Source organism: Podarcis vaucheri, assembly GCF_965113315.1.
Source record: "Podarcis vaucheri genome assembly, chromosome: 12".
NCBI classification, from domain to species: domain Eukaryota; kingdom Metazoa; phylum Chordata; class Lepidosauria; order Squamata; family Lacertidae; genus Podarcis; species Podarcis vaucheri.
Window position 1 is genome coordinate 54,081,590 of NC_138750.1, and position 11,186 is coordinate 54,092,775.

Genomic DNA, 11,186 nt, shown 5'->3' on the forward strand with positions numbered 1-11,186 from the left:
CCCCCTCCTCTGGGATGAGAAGCCAAAGTCTTGTCACAATGCATTATTGTAATATATGAATGCAGCCTATGTGTACACACATCAAATATTAATTTATACACATAAAACCAAAAAACCTTCAAAATGAAACATCAGTACTGACTCTCAGGAGCCGATTATGAAAATAAAACAACTGGTCTGGATGCAAAGTAGAACTGTGCTTCCAATTTATATTTCTTACAAAATAACAACATTTCCATGAATTGAAAAATCATATTACAAGTCATTAATTTATTTCAGTGATGCGGAAAAGCATATGTGCTTTCTGACATGCAGCTGAGAAAACGAAGTGGGGAAAATAGGAAACGTATATATTTACATATTAACTATATTTAATCTTGAGAGGGCAGGAAAAAAAGAGGATCAACTCCAGATTTTAGAAAGTGCAAGGGGGTGGGAATCATTTGTTTCAATAAAGAATTAACAAAGCAGTATATGTCAATCATTCTTATTAATAATGAATTCCAGTTCATGAAAATAAGACATTTCTAGAAATAGTATCACTATTACCACTTTATAAAAATGCATTTCATAGTTACATCTACACCTGAACAAAATTAGCAGAACATTTAGAGAACCACTGTGGGCTTGTTTACACGGTCCAGGGATCACGGATTAACAAAGACATAATAAGAACTCTTCAACCTGATCAGACCAAAGGTGCAGCTAGTCAATCATTCTTTTTCTAACAGGAGCCAAATCCTGTTAGAAAAAGAACGTTAGAAAGCAGAACGTTATTGTTCTGCTGCTTTTTCATTATTATATTATAGTAAAGGCACGTGAACTTATGAACCATTGCGGGGCTAAAAGATTTTCTACACAATGAACCTTCAAAATGCATTTTCAAATAAGTCTGAACACTGAGTAGTCCAAAGTAGGTTTTAAGCAATCATTCCTTAACAAGCACATCAAAGGTATTTGGTAAAATATTAGAAAGTGTTCAGAGTTAAATCCCATTGCAGGGCCAGCTGAATCCAATAAGCAGAGACCATTGTTTGATTGCCTGAACTCTGTTCAGTGGTTTAACTTTTGTTTCTCGCCAGCAAACCACAGTCTCCTGTTGTGCTTTGTTGTTGGCTGGCAAACCTTGGCTTGCTTTAACTATGGTGTCATATTTGAACCCATGGAAGGGCACGAGGCAAGAGCAGCTGGAAAATGAACCAAGCTTTGGAGAAACAAGCCGTGTTTGTTTGACCGTCTGTGGGAAAAGCCTTGGTTTTTAAAAACAAATCATGGGTTAGCATTATACATCGTGGAGGCTGATAGAGGCAGGAGAATTTCAGATCTGAGGTTGGTAGATATTGTGTCCTGCTGTTTCCTGGGCTAAAGCCTTCATTTCTCTCATCCCACAGAAGTGAGTTGAGTGAAAGTCCCTTTTGTTTAGAACAGAGAAGTTAGGATAAATTCAAAAACCCCTGAGAAGACCAAAGTTGCTCTTTGGATACAAATTCAAATATGTGCATGTGTGGACAACTCTGATCTAATTTAAAAGGTGTGGGGAGTGGATTAACAGCTAAAGAATACCCAAATGTGAACAAGCCCCTTGGCACAGGAGATGGGGGCAAAAGAATATTTTAGCCAAATGTTTAAAATACCGTAGCTTGAGCTGTCCCCACCCCTATATATGAGCAGTTTTTCCTTTCCCACTCAGGGTAACACTTGTGTAAGTAGGGATATACATGGCTACAGCCACAGCAATTCCTGCGACCACAGGTGTTGGAATCCGATCGCAGTTGCACATGTGACCAGAAGGAACATGCAGCTGCTTCTGTGTAGGGGACTGTGCGTAGCAAGACTTGGCTTCCTTCCTTAATGAGATGCTCTCACTGTGAAACATACAATCCAAGTCTTCTTGCAGCTTCAGAGATCTTGTGAGTTTTCTTCTGAGGGAAAGGGTAATAGGGTAGCTTACTAGATGTCGGTGCCAATTTTGAGACTGAAATTTGAGCGTGTGTCCAAGCTGGTGAAGTAACTGAGGTCAAATGTGAATAAGAACTGTCTGTCGTTTCAGCAGGGCTCGAAATTTCCTGTTCGCTGAGTATTCCAGCAGATTGTTCACTTCCTTTTAATAATTCTTCGCATGTCATCACTCTCTCCTTCTGAGACAGTCTTTCACTGTCAGTGCTAACCTGTTCATTGCTTTTTTGGACAGCACCCAAAGGAACTTCCTGGTGTTCTCCATGTGAAAGGCGGTGGATCTCTAGATGTATCCGCCAAGGTGAACTGTCTTGTATATTTTCACTGCAGGGCAATTCAAGGCTAACCTCTTTGACAGGAGCACGCTCTTTAAATGCTTTTGCTTTCCTCATTTTCTTGTTAATTAAAACAGTGCTGACCATCGATTCCCCTGGGACTGTCTCATTCTCACCTGTGAAGAAAATATATGTTTACATATTACATGTGGCAAAGTAGTACAAGCTTGATGGGATTGTTCACATTTGGGGCTGTTGCAAATATAGGTAGAAAGTAGCAAGAGACTCCCCCTCACTCCAGATCAGGAACCACAAAAATCTGTTGTTGCAATCTGATAAACAATCTTAACACATCCCAGAAAGATTGGCTGCCTTACCAGAATCTAATTACAAATGAATCACATGTAGAAAATAAATGCAAGATTGGGCAAGTTAGGTCCCACTAGCTAGTTTTCTCTTTAGGTCAGATGTGAAGAACCTCCTGCTTGTGTGGGCCAATGCTGGTCTGCAAAGCCATTTCCCCAAACCACATCTGCCTCTCATTCAGACAGAGTCACTGGGTGATTCCGGCCAATGGGCTGGGGTGGAATTCACTTCTGTGTTGCTGTGCCCATCAGCTCCCCATGGGGAACTGGTGTGCCGTTGAAGCAGCAGGATTTGACTCTTACTCATCAGCTGGTAAGTAGAAAACTAGAGCCCTCATCAGTAGACACAGGAGCCAACACCTAGGAATCGAGGTCCTTCCCCCCACCATTTTAGTCCCTCTCATTGATGGACATTGCCATTCAAATAGAGCTGCTGCATGCTCCTTTACCAGCCTGTTTCCTGCAAGAAGGTAAAGGTAAAGGACCCCTGACAGTTAAGTCCAGTTGCGAACGACTCTGGGGTTGCGGGGGTCATCTCGCTTTACTGGCTGAGGTAGCCGACGTTTGTCTGCAGACAGTTTTTCTGAGTCATGTGGTGAAACCAGAGCAGTGCACGGAATAATAATAATAATTAATAATAATTTATTATTTGTACCCGGCCCATCTGGCTGGGTCTCCCCAGCCACTCTGGGCGGCTTCCATAGAAACCAAAAAACACTAAAATATCATACATTAAAAACTTCCCTGAGCAGGGCTGCCTTAAGATGTCTTCTGAATGTCAGGTAGTTGTTTATCATTTTGACATCTGATGGGAGGGCGTTCCACAGGGCGGGCGCTACTACCGAAAAGGCCCTCTGCCTGGTTCCCTGTAGCTTTGCTTCTCGCAATGAGGGAACCGCCAGAAGGCCCTCGGCGCTGGACCTCAGCGTCCGGGCAGAACGATGGGGGTGGAGACGCTCCTTCAGGTATATGCTGTTTACCTTCCCGCTGGAGTGGTACCTATTTATCTACTTGCATTTTGACGTGCTTTTGAACTGCTAGGTTGGCAGGAGCTGGGACCAAACAACGGGAGCTCGCTCTGTCATGGGGATTCGATCCACCAACCTTCCGATCGGCAAGCCCAAGGCTCAGTGGTTTATACCACAGTGCCACACGTGTCACTTCCTGCAAGGAACCTCCTGGTAAAACAAATCCCACTCACATGAATCAACTTTGATGTGATCGTGCCATCAGAAACCCTCACCTCACTTCTCAAAGGTGGCCTATGGTATAAGGGGGTAGATAGATATCTGGCCTGCTGGACCGCTGAACCCACTCCTCATCTAGGTCAAACAATATGTATTCATATTTCCTCCTAGAACTCTTAAGTAGTGAATGGAAACAAGGTGACTTATCAAGGATACCATAGAAAATTTGTGTAGTGGCAAGGAGTACAGTCCAGAGAATCCGTGCCATTTTAATTAGACAAACAACTTTTTTTTTTTTTTGCAAAACACTTAACTACAGTAAGTTTTATAGAAGGATTCACCAACTTTGGGGGTCCAGTGTGCATGCCACAAAATGGCTGCCACGGCGACATGGCATAACACAAAATGGCTGCCACATCTAGAAGGAGAGACTTCTCTGTTCTGAACAGATGGGAGGACAGGTGTTCAATCCTGGTATCTCGGGTTACATGCACTTCAGGTTACATACGCTTCAGGTTACAGACTCCGCTAACCCAGAAATAGTACCTCGGGTTAAGAACTTTGCTTCAGGTTGAGAACAGAAATTGTGCTCCAGCGGTGTGGCAGCAGCAGGAGGCCCCATTAGCTAAAGTGGTGCTTCAGGTTAAGATCAGTTTCAGGTTAAGAACAGACCTCCAGAATGAATTAAGTACTTAACCCGAGGTACCACTGTACATTTATTGAGGTCTTTCACAGCCACCATAGGAGGTATCAGATTGCTGCCTCTTGTTTATGGTGATCTTATGTTATGACTAATTTTGCCACTTTCACATCTTGGTGGACAGGGAAGAGCAGGAAAGGTGCACATACACAAAAACTATTTACCTTGAAATTTTTATTATTGCTAAATTATCAAGTAGAAACATTGTTCCCACATAAAAATGCCTCAGATCAATTATTCTGTTTGTGCTTCTTTTTATTTTTTTAAAAACCCTTTTCACAATCTTTTGCCAGCATAAATCTGAACATTTTGGTAAGCATATCTTATTTTCTGGGACCAATTCCAAAGGGAGTGAACGCATCATCCCATTGGAAGGTGGGGAACTGCCACAGCGTACAATAACCACATTGTACCCAAGTAGGCTATTGTTACACTTTCAAAAATGTGAGTGGAGCACCATCTTCTCAGTGCAACAAAATGTTTGGTTTTGGGTTTTTTGCAAGGTCCTCCCCTTTGCCTTTGATGAGAATCCTGATCAAAATACAGATTTTCTGACCTTTTTTCCTGATAGGGACATGTTGGGGAATAGGAAGAAGCTGGAAAAGTGAATTACCTGCTTTTAAAAAAATAAAGAGGGAGAAGATGAATGGGCACACTGATTTAATATGTCTTATGCTCTTCATTGAGGGATTGATATACCTGCGAATAAAGAGGAATTCCCAAATTTTGTCATTAGTGAAGGCGCTTCCATACACTAGCTGTTTTTTTCTGCAACTGACAGATAGGTTCATTCAGGCCTTCCTAGATAATCCAGATGATTGCAATGCAATACCATGCATTCCAGTGTTTCCTGTTATCCTCCTATTAAAAACCTATTTTGCTACTTTTCTGATGCAATTGCAACGACAACCTGGCAAGGCACTATAGATAGCCGAGTGGTCTGCAAGTCAGTTGGTAATGTGGCTGGTGAAGACCTACCTTTTTGTGTTGCCACCCCTGCTACTCCTGTACCCGTTAAGTTCTTTCAGAAAGACTAAAATCTCACAGATTGGTTTCTCATCATTTCCCATTCCTTGCCAAGCAACTGGTTTTCACCTGCATGTTTACATTACACTGTAGAAGGACCTGCAAAGAGAAGTTCTCTCCTTTGATCAGCTTTTCCTTAGGCTAAGGAATTGTCCAACATTATATTCTAGGAGGCCAGAACAAATTGGTTAGGAGGGTTCACAGTGACATTATTTGATAACCAGTAATCCAGAGCAACATGTTTTCTCCTAGTTACATATTACCACCTAGGACCTGGCAAAGCTACGTGTACTGTTTTCACATGATTGCCTTTCACAGTAACATTCAGTAAAATATCAAGGTGACTCTTAGCAGGCTGCTAGGTTCTTAAAGTAATTATATGCTCCCTACGCATGTTTACGCAGAAGTTCCTGTTGCATTAAGAGGACTAACTCTCAAAAACATATGCACTGGATTGCAACCTAAAATGGTTACATCCTGTTGTACTGTGTGTTGTGTAGATAAGAATGGATAGCATCTATGTAGATGCTATCCGATATAATTAACATTTTGTTCTAAGAAACATCATGCAAGCAAACTAATTTTTTATTATTTATCTTGCCCTAGACAACCCATAGTGACTTTGTACTGGATCAAACACTGTTGGTCGAAAATAAGTTCGATCCCATTTTCCATGTTTCTTTGGAGGTAAGCCTGAAAAGAGTTTACCCTCAAGTTGTGTTTCAAATTCTCCTTACCAAACTTTTTTCCACATCAGCATCTTTTTTTAGCCATCATTTTACCTGGTTCAGTTAATTTAACAAAACATAATAAATTACTTACATTGCTTATCTCACTTTCTGGGACTAACACAACAATTCTCTATACAAAACAGATCTAATCCAGAGAAGTTAGTCACTCCTGCTGTATCAGTGAGATTATCTCTTACGTTCAGTACTAGAGACATATCAGTGTAACAACTGCCTTCTATCGTTTAAAGAAACTAGGGGAACAGCCATTGGTAGTTCGTTGTCCCAATAACTCTTGGTACAACCTGAAATGTATTTTGCTCTTAAGACTGACTAATTTACTTACCAGTTTCAGTGTGGGGCTTTTTCATCATGTTCAGCTTCCCCCCACCTCGCCCCTTTTCCTCTTTTGTCTTTTTTTGCTAAACATCCTACCTGAACAAGAGTTCTGGAGAGCATAAAAGTTTGCTCACTATTTTCTAGCACTTTAGCTGATTCTAGTAAAGATAATAGCCAGCTGTGGCTTTCTTTGTGGACTGAAGCTGAAATTTGTGCTATGACAAGACCCACATTTAATAAGTATATCACAGAGCACATTTATCTAAAATATATTCTTCCCCCCACAAACATGAAAGAAGTGTTAACGTTTGGCTTTGCTAACTATTATGACTGTGTATAACAATGTGAAAACAATTCCCACAGGGAGTAGATGAATAAGGCTGTAAACTAGGCAAGCTTACCAGGAAGCGAGTCTCATTTAACAATGTGGGGCTTGCTTCTGAGTAAACATGCATAGGACTGGGCTGTCCATCTGTTACAGCAAACACAGTAAGAGTCTTATGGCACCTTAATGATTAGCAGACTGTATAGCGTATGCCACAATACATCTGTTAATCTGTAAGGTACCTCGGATCTATTTCTTATGAAGACATTGTACTTAACTTTTCAAATGTGAGCATAAGCTTAGGGCAATTGTAAAAATCAATGAACATTTTCAAGGCTTTTTGTGGACCCCTTGTTTTTAAAGTTTTAGCCAAGTCTAAAACTTACCTGTTTTAAACACAATAATGTGTGTCTGCAGTTTTTGCTTCTGTTTTAGACAGTCGTATTGCTCTTCAAGCATGCTTACGTCCATCTTGGTTGGCTGCCCGGAACAGTCTGAGGCTCGTTGCTTTGATAGATGAGTCACTAAGAAAATACCACCCATATATTTATAAGCCTTCACCATCTGTTCCCATAAGACAGACAAAATCAGGCAAAAGCAGAGCATTTCCTTCATTGTGCTTGCCAAAAGCCAAAGGGTGTTGGTAACATCTGAAATAGTCACTCACGAGCCAGGCAATGGCTTTCTTGCATTGCTTGGATTCCCTTCAGTACCTGGTGCAGAGCTGCTGATTTCAATCAACTGAAATATCAACTTTGCTTCAAATACATCCAGTGTGTCCTGAACCTCTGAAAGCAAAGTTAATGACAGGAACTGTTCAGCTGGAACCGGTGTTGACTTAAGTCCAAACATATGAAGCCTTGCCAAAACCCACAGTGAAATACAAAACCTCATTTAACACAGCCAAATGCACACAAAAGGCTAAAAGATGCTGGTTGATGTAGCAATTTTAATTTTAAAGCGACACAGTTATATGTTGGCAGCATGTTACTTTCATGATTATATATAATTTCCCCATATTTATTTTATAAGATTTGATTATTATTGTGGTAAACTCTGTGATAACTATTTTGCTGCTGCTCCCCCCCAACTATTATTATTTTATTCATCTCCTATTCCTAGATATTAAGATAAAAAAATGTAAAGGACATAGAGTTGCATAGAATTGGAAATTGTAATACGCAGCTTCTCGATTGTCCACAAGTACTGTACATTTCTGTTGTGGGGTATTGATTTCTGATTTGTACCAATTCCACCCTATCAATATTCCATAGAATGACGCATCCATCTGTTTTCTACTCTCATCTGTTTTCTTCTTCTGTTGATGATGGCTATGGAATGAAGTCTTTAGATGAAACTCCCCTGTAATTATATCCCCTTTAGCAAAGATTTGTTGTTGGGTTTTTTTAAAACGTTCCACAGGAAAAATAATTGTTCCACATTAGGTGCATGAATCGAATCCACTGTTATCTCGAGTGTTATCCCAAAAAACAATATGCAGGTGCACTCCTCCTTAGTGAGAAGTGATCCTCTTTCATTTAACCACTTCTCCCATACCCTTAACTTTTAAAATAAATATTTTAAAATAGCCGGTAGCCAGAACAATATAGCAGCTGGTCCTTCTCCTTCCCTCTCCAAGGTGCCCCTGTCCACTAAAGACTATTTGTATTGTAGAAGGCAAAACCAGCAGAAACTTTGATATCCCTGTGTGCCTTTACTGTATGTGAACCTCTGTGGAGGTGGATGGGAGTCAGCAATATGCACTCCTGTTCTGAAATGTGTGACCAGTACAAAAGAGAGATGTACTGTACCTTCTGGATAACCCCCATAGGGGTAATACTTGCATTTGTTAATATTAATATTATTTTGGACTGTGGCTGCGTACAGATATCTTTAAAACACATTTGAAGCACATTTCTGCCCTCAAAGGTTCTGGGCAATGTAGCTCACCACTTATTGAGTTACAATTCCTAGCATTGCTTAACAAGCTACAGTGCCCATGATTATTTGAGGGGGGGGATGTATATGCAGCCTGCATCACTGTTACTCAGCCCTGCCTATGCTATCTTTAGGGACAGGAAAGCAAAGGATGACATATTTAAACAGGGCACAGCCATGGCTTCCCCAAGACATTTTGCTGCCTGAGGCAAATCTCCCCACATTCCACTCACAGAAACCAAGCAGTATGCCATCTGAATCTTACTTCATCACCAGTGATTGGGTAATATCCTCCACTCTGTGGTCAACTTTTGTCTATAAAATTAAAATAATTTATTAGGCGTTAATTCAGGTATTTAAGTAAAAAAGTACTGTATATGAAACTGCTGTTCTGTATTATGGCCCATTGAAGAATAAAGCAAAAAGGCCTGACTTTTTATCGGGTAGCTTCTAATCAATGTCAACATTAATTTTCAAGCAGAGTTTGATAACGCTCACGTGCAAAATGAAAAGACCTACTTAATCTACTGTTACTCTATTGCTAGCTTTAGGTATGTTCATAGCAGAAAACTGCTGAGTTATTTTAAGCTGGAGGACACTGCGGTCAAACTTTGGGGGTGTTAGCTTTCTGCCTGCCCTGCAAGACTTAGTGCAATACTTCTACAGCAAAACTGCCTTCACACATCCATTGTTGGGTACCTTTTTCACTATGCTATTCTCAGTCTGGCCCAGCTGCTCAGTGTTAGGAGGAAAAGCTGTTCTTGTTTATTTGTTTCCTGCTTGGCAGGGGGTTGGACTCGATGGCCCTTGTGGTCTCTTCCAACTCTATGATTCTATGATTTTCTACATACCATGCATGCATATTGCCATTTGGCTTGGGCCTCGGGTTCAAAGAGTGGCTCAGATTTAGATGCTTGTTAATTTGGGGTCATTCAATAAGTTTTGCAATTTGTTTTTATGTGCATCAAACCAAAACATGACCCACACTCTCTCTCCTTAGATCTGCGGGTATTTGGTAAAATCCTTTTTTGTTAACCTTTTTCATATTAGAATTAAAAACTTTCACCAATATTAATAGAAATGATGCTACAAGATTAGACCATGACCAATGTGCTCGCAGACCAGCTGATTATAGAAACAAACAACTCAATTTTCTTTTGTGGGGGGCACCTTTTTCTCTTTCCATGCATTTGTCTCTTTTTTTAATGGCTAAGAGGGCCTCAAAACCTGGCTTAGGCCTGTTGGTAACTGACCAGGAAAGAGATCTTGAGTTTGTGGGGGGATATCTCAATTAATATGTTGATGCAGTAGGAGGCAATTGTGAAGTCCATGCTAGAGATCATTAGGAAAGGGACTGAAAGGGCCACAATAAATGTGATGTGTACCCAAGGAAATCCTTGAGTGCGCTTCTAATAGAGAAGTTATGGTAACCTGTTGCTTTGTGAAACTGATGATTTTGCAAGTAGCTGCCCCCAATTGGGGCAGAAATACAGCCAATATGTGAATCACAAAGATAAAGCTGAAAGCTAGAACATAAGTTGCTACATGGTGCAAATGGCTACATGTAACACAGGTTCGCAACATGCACACTAACACAATGTAACAGAACACAGTGGGAATCAACATTGAATCAGCAAAATTGCCAGTGCTTATTGTGCGTGTGTATTAAACATGAAATGAGGTAATGATGTATGATTGGTGAAAATCAAAATGCTTTGTTTGAAACTTTATAAATACCACTTCCTGAACTACTGGGCGTGTTGCAGTTTTGCGGAACGATCCCACTGTAACCTATTGCTTTGCAATAAACAATGTTGGACTCCCAACTCCTCAAGTTTCTGAGTTTTTCTTGGCTTAAACTCGGGAGATAAGCTATTTTTGGCTTACAACAAAACTGCCAGTTCTGTATAATGGTGTTATGAAAATCTTTGGTGCGACCATATTTCGAACACTGTACTGTGTAGTTCAGAAAAAGAAAATCTTCCTCTTTCAATGTAACTTGATTTATTCTACTGTACATTTTAAAAAATTAAAAAATTAAGTTGGTTCATTTAATTTTTTTTAACATAGTCTTAAATTCTTTTGAAGTGACTAGCTTGGGTTTCATCTGTGTTTTTAAACAAAAATTGTTCTTTTTTGAAAAAATCCTTGTTGTCGTTAGCCATTACGAGTGAGGCATGGCAGCATACTGATATATTGAAACTGAGGCCAAAGTTTTGCTGGTTACGCAACAACAAAGATCCATTATTTTTGAGGGTGGAAATCCCTTCTTTTGAATCTGAATTCCAGCAGCCAAGCCATTGCCAGCCCCCAGCCCCCTTTTTTGGGTCAGCCTCTGGTGATATGT

The 11,186-nt window shown here is 40.4% G+C and overlaps 1 protein-coding gene across 3 annotated transcripts; it reads right to left on the reverse strand.

Moving 5' to 3' along the window:
- Positions 1-192: 192 nt before the first annotated feature.
- On the reverse strand, positions 193-8,498 carry LOC309515039 (uncharacterized protein C9orf152). 3 transcript variants are annotated; one of them, XM_082192641.1, is made up of 3 exons: positions 7,569-8,498; positions 7,288-7,425; positions 193-2,407 (listed from the first exon to the last, which is right to left on the reverse strand). In XM_082192641.1, exons 1-3 carry the CDS (start codon positions 7,591-7,593, stop codon positions 1,863-1,865), a joined length of 708 nt encoding a protein of 235 aa, XP_082048767.1. In that variant the 5' UTR covers positions 7,594-8,498; the 3' UTR covers positions 193-1,862. The 3 variants fall into 3 exon arrangements, with proteins under 3 accessions (XP_082048767.1, XP_082048766.1, XP_082048765.1); XM_082192640.1 differs by having other exon boundaries at positions 7,288-7,465; XM_082192639.1 differs by lacking the exon at positions 7,569-8,498 and having other exon boundaries at positions 7,288-7,531.
- Between the last annotated feature and the right edge of the window lie 2,688 nt (positions 8,499-11,186).

Excerpts from the sequence above, each read along its gene's own strand:
- LOC309515039 (XM_082192639.1), bottom strand. The coding sequence starts at position 7,516 with ATGAAGGAAATGCTCTGCTTTTGCCTGATTTTGTCTGTCTTATGGGAA. Across the intron at positions 2,408-7,287 it reads CATTATTGTGTTTAAAACAG|GTGAGAATGAGACAGTCCCA; the intron begins GTAAGTTTTAGA and ends TTTTCTTCACAG.